The sequence below is a fragment of the Limulus polyphemus genome, unplaced genomic scaffold (genome assembly GCF_000517525.1).
Source record: "Limulus polyphemus unplaced genomic scaffold, Limulus_polyphemus-2.1.2 Scaffold2280, whole genome shotgun sequence".
Classification (NCBI taxonomy): domain Eukaryota; kingdom Metazoa; phylum Arthropoda; class Merostomata; order Xiphosura; family Limulidae; genus Limulus; species Limulus polyphemus.
In genome coordinates, this window is record NW_013667890.1 from 20675 (window position 1) to 39979 (window position 19305).

The window sequence follows — 19305 nt, forward strand, 5'->3', positions numbered from 1 at the left end:
TGGTTTCATTAGCTCAGCACACTGGTTTCCAAGTGAGATATTAATAGAGGTTTGTTCATTAGGTTGGATTGTCAGTTGTCAGATTAACATCTGAAACAATCGAAAAATAAGGCTTTGAAAACGTTCCAAAAGCTTTACTTTTGGTGTCTGAATGTTGTTTCAAAAGTGAAAAGATAAAAACAAAAAGTAAACTACACTACTGAGTAAATTAGTTTTCCTGGGGTTTAATTGGCAATCGAGTTGGAGAGTATTTTACATATTCTGAACTTGGATTTAAAAGTTAAACAGTTTCAACTGACAAAACGAAACGGTCGTTTAAACACAGGACGTTTTACTAAAAGCAGCGTAATTTTAACTCGAGCTACAGAGACGAAGTTCTTATTTAGAGTTCATTAAGTAGAATGTCATCAAAAATCCAGAACTGATGAGAGAGTCTGAGGATACTATGTATGGTGTACCAGAACTGATGAGAGAGTCCGAGGATACTATGTATGGTGTTCCAGAACTGATGGGAGAGTCCGAGGATACTGTGTATGGTGTTCCAGAACTGATGGGAGAGTCTGAGGATACTGTGTATGGTGTTAAGAAAATAGAATCTGGTTTAATTAGAAGATAACTATGCGTGATGATGTCATCGATTGGTTAAATATAGAATCAAAACTCTGCACTGTATTCTTTTCCTTGGATATGCATCATTCTCAAAAACGTTATTAACACGTATATTTTATACTGATCGCAGAGTTGATATAGGTACTAAAGATATATTTTTACCACTATTCGCTACAGAAAATGTAGAGTTTTGTGTTTGGTGGTGAAAAGTTAAAGAAAAAAACATGAAACGTTTTGTAATGGTAGACAACTCGCGTATATCGTTGATGATAGAAAAAAGTTTAATGTATGGGCTGACCGAATCGTCACGGTTTGTACCTGTTGTAAAGCTCTGGATTTCGGAGCTGGCGAGCTATGTTCGAATCCGTGCGATACCTCAAGCTATTCCTCACACTTTAAGCTGTAGGTGAGTAATAAAAGTGGCAGTCAATCTGTTAGAGTGGATTGTGAGTAATGACGTGCCGCTGACTGGCTGCCTTCTCTCTAATCAGCATAGCTCAAAATAGAAACGGCAACAGATAGCCTTAGTAGTTTCACATAAATACAAAATGAAGTTATACATATCTAATACCAAGGTAATAGTGGCACATAAATACTATTGAAAAACAGGCGTACACGTAATTTTGTGCGTAGTCACATGACAGAATGCTAAAAGACCGTACTTAGGACTTGATTTCTTTAGATTATGTAATCATCAACATAAGGTCATAGTTGAAGTCATCTAACATTTAGAAAATTAAATCTCAACGTGATAAACTCGGAGTTTCAAGGAACATCCGCAATGCCGGTTAGCACCCTTAGTGCCAGTTAACGTCCGCAGTGCCAGCCACATTTTGTTTTCAAATGTAGACTGAAAGCAACTCGTTTAGCAAGAACAATAAACAAATGAAGGCGTGTGTTTGTCTTTGTGATAATTTCACAAACAAAGCAACTGCATGAACCATTTTCCAGTTTCAACCCAATGAGTTTTTTTGAAAGGTAAACATTGTGCTACTTAACCATCTCCAATCAGTAGAAACCTGGCGGTTACAATTAATTAAAATATTTAACCTAATGTGACTGATATAATTGGCAATCAAATTAAATGATCCTAGAAAGAACAATTGTTCTTTTGATTTTTCACATTGAAATTTGTGTTTCGGTACTTCACATTCATTGTTTATGTGTAGGTTACAGTTTCGGAAACAGCTTTTTCATGAAATTTTTGAAGAGTATTGTTTGTTTTTAATTAACCACAAAGCTACACATTGGACCATCTGTGCTCTGCCCACCACGGGTATCGAAACCCGGTTCTAGCGTTGTAGGTCAGCAGACATGCCTCTGTGCCACTGGGAGGGCTTTGAAGAGAATAAGTCTTGGTAATTTTGGTAAAATATATATAAAAAAACTCAAAAAGCTCTTATTTTAATGCAAAATTATGTGGAAAACCTGCGATTGTGTTTGTCTTAGAAAAACTCAAGAATGAAATATTATGGCTTTAATGAAAAATATTATAACCCAAGTCAAAAAATAATGAGGCATTATAACAATTAGAATCGTATTTAATTTTTGTAGTGCATATTGGTCTATAGAAGACATATTAATACTACAAATAAACGACCTTCTAACACCAGAAGTAGTTTTTTATTTAATTATACAATCAACGTTTCGCTTTACAGCTTCTTCAGGAGCGTTCACTGAAACACAAACCGAAACTGACGGTACAAAGTTTTGTACTTGCTGTCTTAGCGGCTGAATAATTTAAATTATTTATATATTTTTGTGCACGTCTGTATATATATTTTAGTGTTAATTATTTTTGTTGTTGTATTTTTATCTAATGTAGATTTTGATGTAGGTTTCCATTTTTTTTACTATTAAGTTTTATAAAGAATACATATAAATACATTTTTTCCACGTGAGCTAGCATGGGAGTATTTTTGTTGTTGTATTTTTATCTAATGTAGATTTTGATGTAGGTTTCCATTTTTTTACTAGTAAGTTTTATAAAGAATACATATAAACATATTTTTCCACGTGAGCTAACTTGGGAGCATTTTTTTGTTGTCGTTGTTGTTAAGCGCAAAGCTACACAATGGGCTATCCATGGTGCGCCCACCTTCAAACTCACTCTTGAGCCAATGGAGACAGCTTGGAAACATAGCAAAAATAACCCATTCTAAAAGTTGTATTCAATATTTTGTAAGCTACCCCAACCACAGGAACCGGGCGTAGTCTAAGTGGTTGATATATATGGATTGTATTCGTGTCCAATTGCCTGACTTTAGGGTTGTGGGTGCGTTGTAAGAGTAACGGTCAAATACGACTATTCGATCAGTTAACAAGCTTGCCTTCCCTCAGTTCAAAATTAGACAAAGCGATGCACAAATAGCCCTTTGAGTACCTTTACGAGAACATTTTGAACAAACCAAAGAAAAATCCAATCTAATATTAGCTTGATATCATAATTGTAATAGTGTTTTTCAGTGTGACATTGGATGCCAATTTAGCATTAAATATCTGAGTTTTGAGGAAATGCAGATCGCAAATGACTTTACTGGTATTTCCCACGTTCTCGAAACTGTCCAATTACTTACTCTTATTGTCTTTTAAGCAGAGATTTAAGATTATGATCTCTGCAATCAGAAAAGTTGAAGAAATTTAGAAAAACAGTTTAAAAGCCTAGTTATGTAAGAATATTATGAGATCATGATGGTGTCCAACACATGAAGAAACGGGGCAAATTCAGTTGTTTTGTGTGTATAATATCGAGTCTGTTCTACATGGTGCCGCTGTTGCTTGCTCTCTTTCTCTGACTACCTGTGCTGTACCCACCACGGATAGCGAAATCTGTTTTTTTTTTTTTGCTATAAATCTTCAGACTTGCCATTGGAGCAGAGGGTAATTGCTATCTCTATCAACCTTTTTTGTTACCGCCGCTTTTGTATCGTTTGCGAACTTTCAACTAGTTTTTTTTTATGACTGCCAATAAATATTATTTTTGGGTATATTTTTGTGGTTAATGGAATTCACACTTGATGTCACTACTTTTACTCGTTATTAATACTTCCGTGTTTACCCTAGTTGGCTAATCGTATATAGTTTATATTAAATCCAAACTAAAACGTATTACATTGAATTTCAATGCTGCACGATTACTGTTTTATTATCTGCAAAAAAAAATGATTGTTTTTTCGCTCAACTGATTGATTCGCATGTTTCAAATCGGAAAGCTTTGAATTTTTAAAACATATATATTTTTGTTCTACGTCACGTAGTTTTGCTGCTCGCAGACAAGTCTCCTCCTCATGAAAAATGGCTTCTATTTTTAACATTCATTTACGTCACAAGCAATTCTAAGAAACACAAGCTAGGTAACTAAAAGAATAACAGCATACAAAATTAGAGAGGGGAAGGGGGATGAAACACTGAGCTTTAAATAATTACTCACCTGTAGTAGGTAAAGGGAAGGGGGGGACATAAGCTTGCGCAATAAGATCGTAAGACATGCGTGGGAATTTTGTCTGGCATTTCGTCAAAAGGTTCATTTTAAAAGGGAGGGTGGGGCGAGATTAGTTTTAAATAACTCTGTTGTCTTTCGACTAGGATGAGAAGAATTAAAACTGGCTGTCTTATACCCATCTTGAGATCAACTGTACAATGTGAGCTAGCTTAAACCAGTGTGAAGTACAGTTGCTGGCGTGTTACATCTGCGCGTCACTTTACAAAGGCAACAGACTCTGATCTCAGAGAAAATAGTTTTATTAGGATTGGTAACTCTCTTTCTCGTCAGTTTTTGAAGCTAATTCTATTCGAAGATATCTGATATAACCGATATCATGATAATCATCTTATAAAGCAATTATCTTCAAGTCTGTAGATCGTGACTGTTTCTTTTTATTATTAGACACATTTTCTTTTCGTTGCGAATTTGGTCTCGGTGTGCAGAATTTAAAAGTGAAGCGTTTTGTAACTTCTCTTTGAAGTCCATTTTGTATTGTTTAGGCTAACAAGATTCTGTTAGCTGTTTAGGAATTGATAAATATTATAAGTACGTAATTCGTAGCTCGTTTAGATTTGTTAATTATGTCATACAAAAAGCCCACCAGTTTTGGATCCACAACTAATAGTTCTTCAAAACGAAGCTCACCGATGCTTGTCTATCAAGATATGTATGGGTCTTCTGTTGGTGGAATGACCGGAAGTTCGAGTCAAGCGCCCATTCTCAACTATGGAGAGAGGGGAAGTTCACTGAGTCCTGGGATTTCTATAGCACGTAACCCTTCGCTAAACCGACTGAGGGAGTCCTCTTGGAGAATTTCGGATCCTACGGGATTTACATATAACTTATATACAGAGAGACCTAATAGTCCATTAATTTCAAGTACCACCAATACTTACCCAGAGAGGGCTAGAAGTCCTGTTCCCCCCAGTTTTGGGGGATTCAGTGAGCGTCCAATAAGCCCAATGGCCAGTCCAATATCTTCCAGATCTCCTTCTCTTCATGAATTGACAAACTTTGGATCTGGATCTTCAATAAATCCTGCCATTACACGTGCACATTTCACATCTACTTATGGCAATAATCTTTCAGTTCCAAACTCTCCATCTTTACAGCGAAAATCCCTCTCCAGAGCTGGCTCCTCTTCATCGCTCCAGTCTCTTGGTGAAATGACGAGCCGCACGTTAGTATCTCCAACTTTCTACTCGCCATCATCATATATTTCAGGATCTTCCATCTACTCTAGCAACCACTATTCCTCAATGGACAGGTATCGGCCACAGCTTCGCCAGAGACCCATTATTACCAGTTACAGACCGTCTGTAAAACTTCAGGGACATAACACCCATAATGTTCTTCACCGAAGAGATCACGTCATTAAGTTTCGGGAACGTCAAAAGATGACCCGTGACTCGAAATCACGTATTTCTTGGAAACTACCCACTCCTACAGCTAGTCCAATGATCATTCGTCGCAGACCAGATATACGTCAACTAAGCAGTGAATCCTCGCGATCTTTTGACTCTGGTATAGGTAGCCCAGAAAAGAAGTCACCGTTCTATAGCAAAAGCCAAGAAGGTAGTCACAAATGGAGTTCTGTGGAAAAACAATCGGAGAAACGTCTTTCTATAGAGGTAGAAAAGTCTGCAGAGGCTGACATCTGTCAAGGTTGGTTTATTGGTTATTCAGTAACGGGAAACCGTTAAGTTTGTGTTTGTCAATAAGTTGAAAGGTAATATATTTCTGAACGTTCTTTGAAAACATGTTGTATTATCATAAGTTTATTAATCATTGCCATTAAACTTATACTCCTAATCTGAATGTTATGACCATTTCAGTCCAATATTTTTTTGTTATATTAGTTCAACGTTTTTAAATTTTATATGGAGCTTTTTCAAGCCAACCATAATCAATCTACTTTTAAAGACAGCATTTTGACAGAAGCAGTCATACAATTCGTCTCCTTCATTGTATTTCATCAGTCAAACGCCTAAGACTTCTAAGTTTCTATTAGTGTTTGCTATAACAAAGCTATGAATATCGTACAGGAAATTTCATAAAAAGTCAGATGTCTTATTTGCATGGGCGGCGGAGCCGGGGAGCACATGTCCCCCAATTTTGACTCAGTTGCAAGGTATCTCTTTGAATGGTGAATAGAGACTTGTGTAATCTATCATGGAAAGTTGCTGTTTTAGTTTTGAGTTCACGATTAAGATAAGTAAGTTGTCGATGTCCCCCCAAATTCAACGTTTACCCGCCGCCTATGCTTCTATGTTAGTATATTATGTCCACTTTGTGCACTTGAATAACTCCAATAGATAGAATTTACTCTCTATTACTTTCTGAAGCTAGCTGTTTGTGACATTAGTTCTTTGTTATTACTATCTGACACTAGTTGTTTGTGTCATTGATCTATGACATTAGTTTTCATGTTATTACTATCTGGCACTAGTTGTTTCTGTCATTGCTCTATGACATTAGTTCTTTATATTATTACTATCTGGCACTAGTTGTTTCTGTCATTGCTCTATGACATTAGTTCTTTATATTATTACTATCTGACACTAATTGTTTGTGTCATTGCTCTATGACATTAGTTCTTTGTTATTACTATTTGACACTAGTTGTTTGTGTCATTGATCTATGACATTAGTTTTTATGTTATTACTATCTGACACTAGTTGTTTGTGTCATTGCTCTATGACATTAGTTTTATGTTATTACTATCTGGCACTAGTTGTTTGTGTCATTGCTCTATGACATTAGTTCTTTGCTATTACTATCTGACACTAGTTGTTTGTGTCATTGCTCTATGACATTAGTTCTTTATATTATTACTATATGACACTAGTTGTTTGTGTCATTGATCTATGACATTAGTTCTTTATATTATTACTATCTGATACTAGTTGTTTGTGTCATTGATCTATGACATTAGTTCTTTATATTATTACTATCTGATACTAGTTGTTTGCGTCAGTATTCTGACACTATTTCTTTTATCTTAACTAAGACTGATAATATTTCCAGAGTGCAAGGTCAACTGTCACCACAAGTGTGAAAAACACGTCCCCAACCTATGTGGAGTAAACCAGAAACTTTTATCGGAAGTCCTAGCGACAGTGAAGAAAGGTTAGAAAGAACCTTTTCTAGTTTTCCGTACAACAATTTAAGCAGACTGTCAGGTAATTGTTATTGTTTGTTATTAAAGCTAAACAAAGGGCTATTTGTGCTCTGCCCACCAAAGGTATTAATATCGGGTTTCTAGCGGAGCCACTGCTTATCTCACTATAGTTTTAACAAATGGTAATTCTATCGAGACGCTGTAATTTGGAATCAAATATTACACACTGTAAATTCTTATCTTACAATTAGAAAATGTATTACTAGCAAAAATTAAAAGAATTTTCACAAATTATTTTCATGTATTGTTGATTTCGTTTCCTACCAATTATTCATTATATGTTTTTGAACTTTTTGTTTTTGCTAATCAAATTAAGAAACCCCGACAAATAATTATAAAGTTTGTTTTGTGCTTTCTTCTTGTCCGGTTCTTGCAACTTCTTCTGATTAGTTTAGCTTTTATGCTTTTTTTTTCATTATTTTGGTTCGTTTTTCTTTTTTTTTACTTTTCCTAGTCCTTGTTTGTAACAGTAAATTACTTTTCTAGTTCTTGTAAATGATAATGGTTCTTTTTTCTGGGCCTTATTGGCTACTGGGTGATTGTTTTGTAGATTAAAAGCATTTGTGTATTTTTTGTCTCTGTACCTCCAATTCGATGCTTTTCGTAGTTTTTGTTATTGGCGTTGTCCGTTTTTCTTCCCTAAGTTTTGAAGCAATATCTAATTTCATTAGTGGTATTTGGGGTTTCCTTTTTTGTTTTTAGTATTGGTTTCGCAAGCTTTCCTTTTTTTTTGTCTTGTTGATTTTTGGAGCTTTTCCTTACTTCTAGTTCTTATCATCATTACGCAGATGCTGTTTGTCCTAACTCTTATCATCTTTACGCAGATGTATATTAATTTTCAATTGAATTTGGTTGTTGGAGTTTTACCTAATTTTTCTTCATAACATTTAGAAATCCTGTAATTTTTGTTTAATTAAAATGTGTAGACTTCCTTCTGGTTTTGGTGGTAGAGGTGTTTTATAGTTAACCATTTTTTTAATATAACACATATAATATTAGTAATTCATTTTATATCTTTAATTTTTTACAGGTGTGTTTAAAATCTCTTACTTTCCCATCAAAATCTTATTATCTTTTATTCTTCTAAGTATTTTTAATTTGAATTTCTAAATATTCTAGATCTTTTAAATTGTGATTTTTTTGTAGGTTTCATTGCATGATGCTTCATATATTTAGTTTTCGCCAGAATTTGAATATTTTGAAATAAAAATATTGTTCTATTGAGATTCAGTGTTATTGTACCTAAAAGGTGCTGCTTTTTTCGTTTAAGGTCTCCCTTGTTCTTATTTTACTACGTTACGAGTTTCGTCTAGTGTTTTGAAAGAGATGACTGAGCAGATACATAATTTTACAATTTCATAATCGCACATCGTATTTAAATGAGAAACAAGAGCAATCAGAAGATACATGCGTTTATATTAGATAACGTCAAATTTCACCTTCGAAAACTCAGAAAACCCTTCTCAGATCCAGAATGATTAACGATCCCCGAAAATGCCCTATCTCCCCATTATAAAAAAAAAAATGCTTCAAAGTGATCCAGAATCCGGATTTGGATCAGGGTCAAATTTGGGGAGGACTGTCCCATACTAACTTCCCATCTTGTGTAAAACTTTCGTGCATAGCGGTCTGTTAGTTTTAGAGATACTGGCGCAGAAACACACACACGCGGACCTGATTGCAATACCCTAGTCCCCCCCCCCTCCGTGGAAGAAGGTAAATTACTACAGGTTTGTTTTTAAATTGTTTATTGAAACAAATTTTTATGATAACATTAAGTTATTCTCTGGAGTCGTTCAGAATTCTAAGACTTTGTTTTTTACACATTTCACATGCTTTTCACCATGTTCTTGCAAAAAATTAAAGTATGCTAACGCTTTAGCACGTGACACTCCAAAGTACGCAGGATTAACCGAAAAATGGTAGCTTCAAGAAAGAAACACAGTAACTTAGGTGCTTTCAGAAACTATACTTTTCATTTACCCCTGATGAAAGGAAGCCAATGCCTTGGTGGGTCAGCAGTAAGTTTATGACTAACAACTCTTAAAATTTGGGAATCAGTTCCCCCCGATGGACTGAGCACAGATAGCCCCAAATATGAACGAAGCACCTGGGTTATTGCTTTTTTTATGATGCTAATTTTTTAACAGACAGTTGAAGAGTTTTGGGTCATAATTGACTCTGATTTTGATTTCAATAGTTTAGATATGTTGCGAAATGAGAATAAATAAAAAAGTCACGTAAAGAGTTATATGTCTCTTAAAATGTTTGCTAGATATGGCTGTACGCCACCTCCTTGATTTTTAACATATTTTATTGTCACATAACGTAAAGGATGTCCTTTCAGATATCAGCACTCCACCGCTTAGCCCTGTTCCTCAAAAAGTTCACGAAACAGAAACAAACAAAGAGATATCTGTGACAGCGACTGCAGCGCCACCTTCACCACCAGGCAGTGATTCAGATGAAGGCTTTGTACAACAAAAAGAACGGGAAAGCAGAATACCTGAAGTTAAAGAACAACGTCAAAAAGTAGAAGGACAAACACCTCAGGTCCAGAGACCATCTGGAATCGACGTCAGAGGCCCTCAGAAACCACCAAGAATAAGATTTAGAAAATATAACATAGAAGATTTTAACTTTATGAAAGTTCTTGGCAAAGGCAGTTTTGGTAAGGTAAGTAGTAAGGCAGCAATTTGCGAACACTTCTTAGAAGTGGTTATAAAAGACCCATAATAACTACAAATGTAGTATCTTAATTTTAATCTGGAAAATATTCGTCAGTGACTCTATCACTTGGCGCCTATCAGAGTTCAAATTGCAGCCTGTAACATCATTTGATTTTAGATATTATTAATTATTTGTATATAAAAGAGTAACTGGTCCATTTCGAGAGCTAGATAAGAATTCTGAAAGGGACAATGAATAGAATATAATGAATTTCTAAAGAGGTAAATGGAACAGTGAAGATACAAGGGTGTGGCATAAGCATTTGTGTAAAGTTAGGCAAAGGGAACGAATTAATATGTAGTTTTATTGACAAAGTGAATATGAGGATAAATATCGTGGAAACTGACAAGAATTTCCCACCTTACTAAGGTGCTGCTGGCCGAGCTGAAGGGACACCGTAAATTCTTCGCCATCAAGTGCCTGAAGAAGGACGTGGTGCTAGAAGACGATGACGTGGAAAGCACGGTTATAGAGCGAAAGATGTTAGCCCTAGGGACCAAACATCCTTTCTTGTGTAAACTCTTCTGCACATTTCAGAGTGAGGTTAGTATTGTATGCAAAGTAAAATCTAGATTCACGTATCAAATTATAAACAGAAGTGAGAGTTTACTGTGTATAAATATTATAACATTTCACAGTAACGCATTAAAAGTCTTTCTACGTACGTTAAAAGTGACTCGGAAGCGTTTTGGTCAATACGTTTCTTTCGCTTCTCACTTGTCAAAGTTTTGATCAATGCGTTTCTTTGGTTACTGACTTGTCAAAGTTTTGACCAATGCGTTTTTTTGGTTACTCACTTGTCAAAGTTTTGGTCAATACGATTTTTCGGTTACTCACTTGTAAAAGTTTTGATCAATGCGTTTCTTTGGTTACTGACTTGTCAAAGTTTTAACCAATGCGTTTCTTTGGTTACTCACTTGTCAAAGTTTTGGTCAATACGTTTTTTCGGTTACTCACTTGTAAAAGTTTTGATCAGTGCGTTTCTTTCCCCTCTCAATCACTAGTAAAACCTTAATGAACAAATTTCTTTCGATAAAAACTTGTGAAAAGTTTCTTTCAATTCTCATGCGCTTGTAAAACCTTTGATCATCAAGTTGCTTTCGTTTTTCACTTGTAAATCTTTTAAAAACACTTTTCTTTCGTTTCTTACTTGTAAAACATTTTGTTAATACGTTTCTTTCGTTTCTAAGAGTCATCTTTTCTTCGCCATGGAATACCTGAATGGTGGAGATCTAATGTTTCACATTCAACAGTCTGGAAAGTTTGACCAGGACAGAGCCAGGTAAAAATACATACACAATTTCTTTTCCTCTCATTTCTCTCCCTCTCTCTAAATATATTAATGAAAATATTTCTGTGACAGTTGCAGGATAGTTTCGTAACTTTTTCAGACTTCTGCATTATCCAAATGTATGTTCATAAAATAGTGATAATTCTCCATTCATTGTTTATGTTATGTTAAAAAGCACGAAATCCACTAAGTACATTAATGCGTCGCTAACTGTTGTACTGGTCAGTAGGTCATTCTCGAAGAAACATTCTTCGTAAAAGTTTTGTATTGGACTTTAAACTTGTCAACACTGCTGTCGTTCTGAAATAGTTTATAGCTGTAAATTATTTGAGATAATATACGTCTTTCAGGCAACAGCATACTCAGAGATTTAAATTGAAATTATTAACAAGGAGAACCCTAATATTTAAAGAAGAAAATGATGCAAAGCAGCATACAGGCAGCCGGGTTGGATAAGGGTGGAATATTCATTCTTACAGGGGGAAGGATGTCTCCCTGAATAATATTTTTGACTCTTGTTACATTTTTGGGCATTTTACTTCATTTTTACCATTAAAATTACATCTTTACATGGAATAAATGAAAGTTAATTAGCCCTTTCGTGATTTTCCCGAGACAACTTCGGCGCCCTCCACGTTTCCAAAAATATTTGCCCGAGTTAATTTGGTGCAAACCATTTCTCGCTGTATTTTTAATCATTTGGCAAAGTTGATTTACGTGTTATGTATTACAATCAGTGCTCGCTTGTTTAAAATTATACAATTATTTCAAATGGCTTACAATTTACAAATTGTGATTGATGTATACGCGACATCAGAAGTGACTCGTGTCAATTGTCTACACATTCTGTGAGGACGTAGAAGTTTTATTAACGGCGAAAATATTTCTATAACCGGGTCCCATGGTTTTCCTACTGATCAGTTCTTTCCACTTTAAATACTAAGCATACCTATTTTGTAATAGTAAGTTTACGTCTTCTGTGTAGTTTGTTAAAATTGATAATTGTTAGATTATCTTCAAACCCGTGTGTATTACAACAAATTAACAATCTATAAATTATTTTAAACCCGTGTTTATTACCACAGATTGATAATCTTTAAATCCGTGTTTATTAAAACAAGTCCCTAAATATTATCAATTAATTGTAATAAATTCTGGTTTGAAGATAATTCAAAGATTATCAATTAATTGTAATAAATTCTGGTTTGAAGATAATCCAAAGATTATCTTACAGCCTAGTTAGGTTCTGAGTTTCAAAACGTTAGATTACTCTGTAAATGGTTAGGTTTCTTATCTATTACAGCCTAGTTAGGTTCTGAGTTTCAAAACGTTAGATTACTCTGAAAATGGTTAGGTTTCTTATCTATTACAGCCTAGTTAGGTTCTGAGTTTCAAAACGTTAGATCGTAGTTGTTGTAGTTGTTTGTTATTAAGCATAAAGCTACACAAAGGACTATCTGTGCTTTGCCCACCACGGGTATCGAAACCCGGTTTCTAGCGGTACAAGTCAGTAGACATACCGCTGTGCCACTGGGGGAGGGGCAAGTTAGATCGTTCTATTAACTGTTACCTTTCCTATTTATTTTAACCTAGTTGGGTTCTAGGTTTAAAAACGTTAAATCGTTCTGTTAGAGGTTAATTTTCTCACTCATTACAGACTAGTTTGGTTCATAAGTTTCGAATAGGTTGGATCGTTCTGTTAGCAGTTAGTTTTTGGTTAATTACTGCTCAAGCGAATGAAAGTTTCAAACAGTGGCGTACATACCACTATAGAAACTATAGTATAGCTACGACTCCCCCTCCCCCCAAGTTGTGCAATTTGACACTTTTCAGGTGTAAAGTGTACACCTGAATATAAGATTTCAAAATTTAAGTAAAAATAATAATATCTCTAATTCTATTTCAATAATCGTTCACCGCAACGTATTATAGAATTGGTGTTTTCTCGTTTTTCGTATAATTCGTAAAGAAAACATTATAAAACAAATTGAAACTTTACTCGCTTGTAAACAACGCACTTATCGTTTGCTTGTTTGTTTTTTTAGAATTTGTCTACACATTCCAAAACATGAGCTTATATTTGCTTAAGAATGTAATCATCCATGTATTGCTTCTCGTGTGAGTTGTAAAAGGAAAAAAGAAGTGCCCTGTGGGCCTATGTTGTGCCTTGTACGCCACTGGTATCAAAATGTTAGATTGAATAAATAGAGTTGTGTTAAAACTTGTTTAACAACAAGTAAAAGCTTGGAATGGTCTATTCTTTCATTGGTGGTGGTGTGTCTTGAGCCAGACTAGTTTCGGAGAATTCCACTCCTCATCAGTGACCCTGGATACTACCACCAATGAAATAACAGACCAAACCAAGCCTTTATAGTAGTGAGGTATCGAAATGTTTAAACAACTCTATTTATTCATTTATGTATAAGCTGCCCAGTGTCGGATAACAATACGAAGAATTAACTTGTGGCGAAATCCTACAAGTTCAATTTAATGTCGTTACAAATTACATACTTCATTCAGATAAATGTAATATACATAAAATATTAATATAGTGCTTTGATGAAAGGATTATTGTTTTACCGATATCATTTAAGATGGAATGGTTAAATGTGAAAAACTCAAGACAAAGAGAATTTTAAATAACTTAAAATCGTTCTGGTTCATTCTGGAAAACTATATGTTACTTACGATTAGCAAGTATTTTTTAAGAAAAGAAGAACAAAACGAACTGATAGTTAAAGTATTTGGATTGCTTAAGGTTCGATGTTTCGAGAAGTAGGGTTAGCAAGCTTACCTCTGGAGCTATGTAGTCTGGGGTTCCACAAAAAGTGGAAGTCTTCGACTGGTCATTCATGCCAAGTTTACACATGCCAAAGTCAGAAATATTCACGTGCCCTTCGTGATCTAAGAGGATGTTATCCAGCTTAAGATCCCTAGAAACCACATACAGAGACACATGCTAGGTTTCTACTACACACCACGTCTCAACATGACCATAGCCAACTTGCTTTGCTGTTAGTTAAAATGTTATATCAAACAAAACGAAACCGTTATTCTGTTAGGACTTCAATAAATAGCGATAGTTCTTACACAGGTCTTTCATGATTGTAAGATTGAACACTAGGGTTTCATAGCCTAATATTATATGATGATGAGCAATATTAATTGATTAGTGGATGTACCTACTCAAACGAGACACACCGACAAAAATGTTCTTATCTAAACATTAAAAGATAGCTGAATACAACCAAAAATCCAATAGTTAGAATCATATAAAAAAAAAATCACAGATATTACCTTGGTGCTTTTGACAGATAGATCTATCGAAACAGATAGGGTTTTATCGTTAATTTTTAGCGTGATTTGCCAACCTTTTTGATCTACTTTGGTTTTGGTTCTTGCTATCACAACCAATGTTTATTACCAATATCCGAAGCAGACATTTAAAGACTGTGATTTCTACATTACAACCAAGAACATTCCATATTAGTTACCCAGACAACAAAGAGAAATTCACAACCAAGAATGTCTAATAATAGGTAACAGCATAGAATGATGATCATATTTTCAACCAACAATATGTTCAACAGTTTGTAACAATAACGAACATAACATAATGTAAAATATCAGAATTTTATTATCATACTTTCAACAAACACTATAGTTTGTAACAGTCAGGAATACCTCAAACGTGTAACATTAGAACATAATGATTACCTCTATAGTTTGTAACAATCAGAAATACCTCACAACATGTAACATTAGAACGTAATTTTCAACCAATGACAAGGTGTAAACATAAAAAATGATGATCATATTTTCAACCAACAATATGTTCAACAGTTTGTAACAATAACGAACATAAAATAATGTAAAATATCAGAATTTTATTATCATACTTTCAACAAACACTATAGTTTGTAACAGTCAGGAATACCTCAAACGTGTAACATTAGAACATAATGATTACCTCTATAGTTTGTAACAATCAGAAATACCTCACAACATGTAACATTAGAACGTAATTTTCAAACAATGACAAGGTGTAAACATAAAAAATGATGATCATATTTTGAACCAACAATATGTTTAACGGTTTCTAACAATTAGGAATAACCCACAATGTGTAGGATGCGGAAGGATGACAAATAACTACGAAATAACCCCAGTTTTTAACATCATATGATGAAAGATGTTGCTATTAAATAGCAGAGCCCGACTTATCGAAATGTGCGCGTTAAGGTAAACAGAAAGCTAAGTAGTAATATATGAATGACAAAAGATTACAATAAAACTGATAATAATTGAAATCACACCATTTTGTACTGGCCCACTACGTGTTCTTGGTAAGAAAAGCGTATAACAACATTTCAATAATAATGATGTGATTTATATTATTATCAGTCCTGTTGTGATATAATAGTGCACATATATTACCACTAAATGTCGTGTTCATCACGCTAAAGTGTTCTACATCTTAATTAAGGGTTGAGAAAAAGGCTTTTAACAACAAAAGTTGCTATTAAATGCTTACAGAGCGAACACGCGTGTTAAGTGAATCAGAAGACTGTTAATAGCAACAAGGAAAGTTTGCTGTTACGTGTTAACAGAAACAAGCTTATTGCAATGAATGTCTAAGTTGTCTGTTACAACAATGGCAACAGAGACAGGCGTACAAAAAGTTTGTATGGTAAGTTAAACAGGTGGTTGTTAGCAAGTAATAATGAAGATTATTATGAAATGTTAAAGATTCCCTGCATTATTATAAATTGGTACAGCGAGTTAAAAAGTAGCCTATTGACATCAGTGATTAAAGGTATCATTAGGTGTGATTCACACCTCTAAAGATGATCACAAGATTTTATCTAAATACACGAGTGCTGTACATTTGACTTACCAAGACGAAATACTTTTTTCGACGTCTTTTGATGACGTTACTAATGAGTTACAAGTAAGTACACTCTTATTTTATAATTGTATTGAAATTAGGCTTGCTGATGGATCTTAAAAGCTACTTGCGAACGAGAGTAGGGCTAACCAATGCTTGCCACCTGGTGACAGAAAAAGCAATGATTGCGGGTACATACTTCAGGTGCCATGTACTCTGGAGTACCACAAAAGTTTGAAGGAAGACACTCCTCTCTATAAATACGCAATTGGCACATTCCAAAGTCGATCAATCGAATGTGTCCTTCACAGTCTAGAAGAATATTATCTAGTTTCAAATCTCTGTAGAAAAAAGAAAAACAGAACATTGTTTCTAAGGGTTTATGCCTCATACTTCTGATATCAATAGCGTTTCAACTAAGACTTTGCATGCTGTAACCAAGACAGCCTGATGAGCTCTGGTATTGAGCGAAAGCCCTCATTAACAGTAGCATACATCACACAAGAAATAGTTGAAATGCTATCGTGCAATCTTCTTTCTGGAAACCCGTAATGGGCCAGTAAAGAATAACGTGTTTAAATTACTTTCAGTCTTACTGCGATGTAATATCACACACATTTCTAACAAAATATTCCGCTACAGAAAACAATCAAAAATACACAAAAATATCGATGTTAATCTAAGCTCTAGTTCTTTAAGTAATGGATAATTATTAAGTATCTTAGGGCTTATAAATAAAAAAATTACCAATTTTGTAACGGTATTTAAAATTATAGATAGAGATTTATGTAACTACTCCTTGAAATAGGTTGTGATCCCCTCTCCTTCGGCGCTCTTGTATTTCATGTGTCTACGAATCATTATTGTCAGAAAGTTCAATGATGCTTTTCTTTCTGGAATCTCATTCTTAATTAGCTATATTCTTGCTGCCAGATCATTTTAAACAATATTTCTATGTTACATGGTCTTTAACTTAACTGTAGGCAGAAAATCTAAATGGGAAATGACAAGGGTAGTGATGCAAAAAAAAACAGTAAACAGAGAGCAACTTAGGTCGAAAATTTGGTTTTGAGATTAAAAGTTAAGTTATATTCCATTCCTTCTTTAAATTTAGTTTCATCAGCAGCACTGGTTGTAACGTTTAATATGTATCTATATATATTTATTTATTAGCTATTCTTCTAAGCTGGCCGAACTTCGAAACATATTAGGATTATGGCCGAAACATCGACAACAGCGAGGGTTACACACTAGTCACTCAGTGCATTCTAATAATTATAATGTTTTGTTTTAAATTACATAATTTGTTAAGTTAATTAAAAGTTTGATCGAAGCAGTAAGCTTGCTTAAGTAAACAATTACTAATAGTTGAGAAGTTGCCATACTTATTTTCAATTTTAAAATTCTTCGTGTCTCACCTAACATGTAGATAAAATGCAAGTTTTGTTATAGTCAGAAACACAGTGGAGCCTGTGAAGATTCTGTCATCTACAAAATATGTAAATCTGTCACATGATTGCAGATTAATAAGTTAACGCATGCGCTAGGCTTGCAAGCCACGACTACTAATGACTACTACTTTCCTGGAAGTTTTCTAATTATTATAGCCCGTTGATTTCCTTTCACTAGTAACGTCTTATATTTTTGACGATTTTTTTTAACAGTGTATCATACTCAAGAAATTTTGTTAAACATTCGAACCAGAATAACGTTACTCATTGCAAAATCTTCATTATGTCATCTTCACCTGTGTCTTATGACAATAAGATCTTTATAAATCTGATGAAAACCAAATACTCTTAATCCAAAGTGTTTTAAAATTCTCAATTAATATTCCCGACTTTTCAAGAAGGTTTATAAAGGCCGAAGATTTTCTTTAGAACATGATATGTATGTGTACTTAAATTTACAACCATAGAAAAATGAGTAAAAAAATCACAACCTGTGAGGTATTTACCTGTAAATTATTCCTTTCTTGTGCATAAAAGTAAGAGCTGTAACAATCTCTGCAGCATAGAACCTGCGCAAAAAGAAGAAAGGCAGTGTTTGAATTCAAGATAGTTATCTAAAGATTATCAATTAGTTGTAATAAATTCTGGTTTGAAGATAATCTAAAGATTATCAATTAGTTGTAATAAATTCTGGTTTGAAGATAATCTAAAGATTATCAATTAGTTGTAATAAATTCTGGTTTGAAGATAATCTAAAGATTATCAATTAATTGTAATAAATTCTGGTTTGAAGATAATAACAGCACTTTTTTCCCCAAGATATATGAATGACTAAATCTTGTCTTCTCATAGATTATTTATTCATACCCAACAGTTATTTTAACAGCACTTTTTTCCCAAGATATATGAATGACTAAATCTTGTCTTCCCATAGATTATTTCTTCATACCCAACAGTTATTTTAACAGCACTTTTTTCCCAAGATATATGAATGACTAAATCTTGTCTTCCCATAGATTATTTCTTCATACCCAACAGTTATTTTTCCCGACTCGATTGTTTGGTCATAGTTTCATTATTGTTGCTGTTGTTAAGCGCAAAGCTACAAAAAGGGCTAACTGTACTTTGCCCACCACGGGTATCGAAACCCAGTTTCTACCTTTGTAAGTCCGCAGACATACCGCTGTGCCACTGGGGGGGGATTGTTAATCAGTAAACAGTGGTTGTACTTGTTAAAAATAATCTGAATTCATGTCACGTTGACAATTTTTAACTTTAATATCATATAGAAAGTCAGTATATCGTAGCAAACCTATGATTTTCAGCCTCGGGCGCATCGTTTAGTTTAGAAAGTAAAGTAGTGAAAACTTAAACAGATAAGCGAGTCTAGATAAGTGAGATGTGCTTAGTAATGTTATACTACGAGAAGTTATATTATATTAGCTTATTACCACCTAGATGCACGGATTCCTTAGTTGAAAAATGCTATATCGTTATTATTGGTTAATTTTCTTATTTATTACAGCCTAGTTAGGTTCTGAGTTTCAAAACGTTAGATTACTCTGTAAATGGTTAGGTTTCTTATCTAAAAATAACTGTTGGGTATGAAGAAATAATCTATGGGAAGACAAGATTTAGTCATTCATATATCTTGGGGAAAAAAGTGCTGTT

The 19305-nt window shown here is 34.2% G+C and overlaps 1 protein-coding gene across 1 annotated transcript in view; it reads left to right on the forward strand.

Moving 5' to 3' along the window:
• The first annotated feature begins 4211 nt into the window (after positions 1–4211).
• LOC106466500 (protein kinase C-like 1) overlaps positions 4212–19305 on the forward strand; it is a 23194-nt gene continuing 8100 nt past the window's right edge. Inside the window, exons 1-6 of the mRNA XM_022394526.1 lie at positions 4212–5758; positions 7121–7222; positions 9622–9950; positions 10374–10547; positions 11195–11286; positions 16307–16374. Coding sequence (XP_022250234.1) covers positions 4675–5758; positions 7121–7222; positions 9622–9950; positions 10374–10547; positions 11195–11286; positions 16307–16374 — 1849 coding nt within the window. The 5' untranslated portion in view covers positions 4212–4674. The remainder of the gene's footprint in view (positions 5759–7120; positions 7223–9621; positions 9951–10373; positions 10548–11194; positions 11287–16306; positions 16375–19305) is intronic.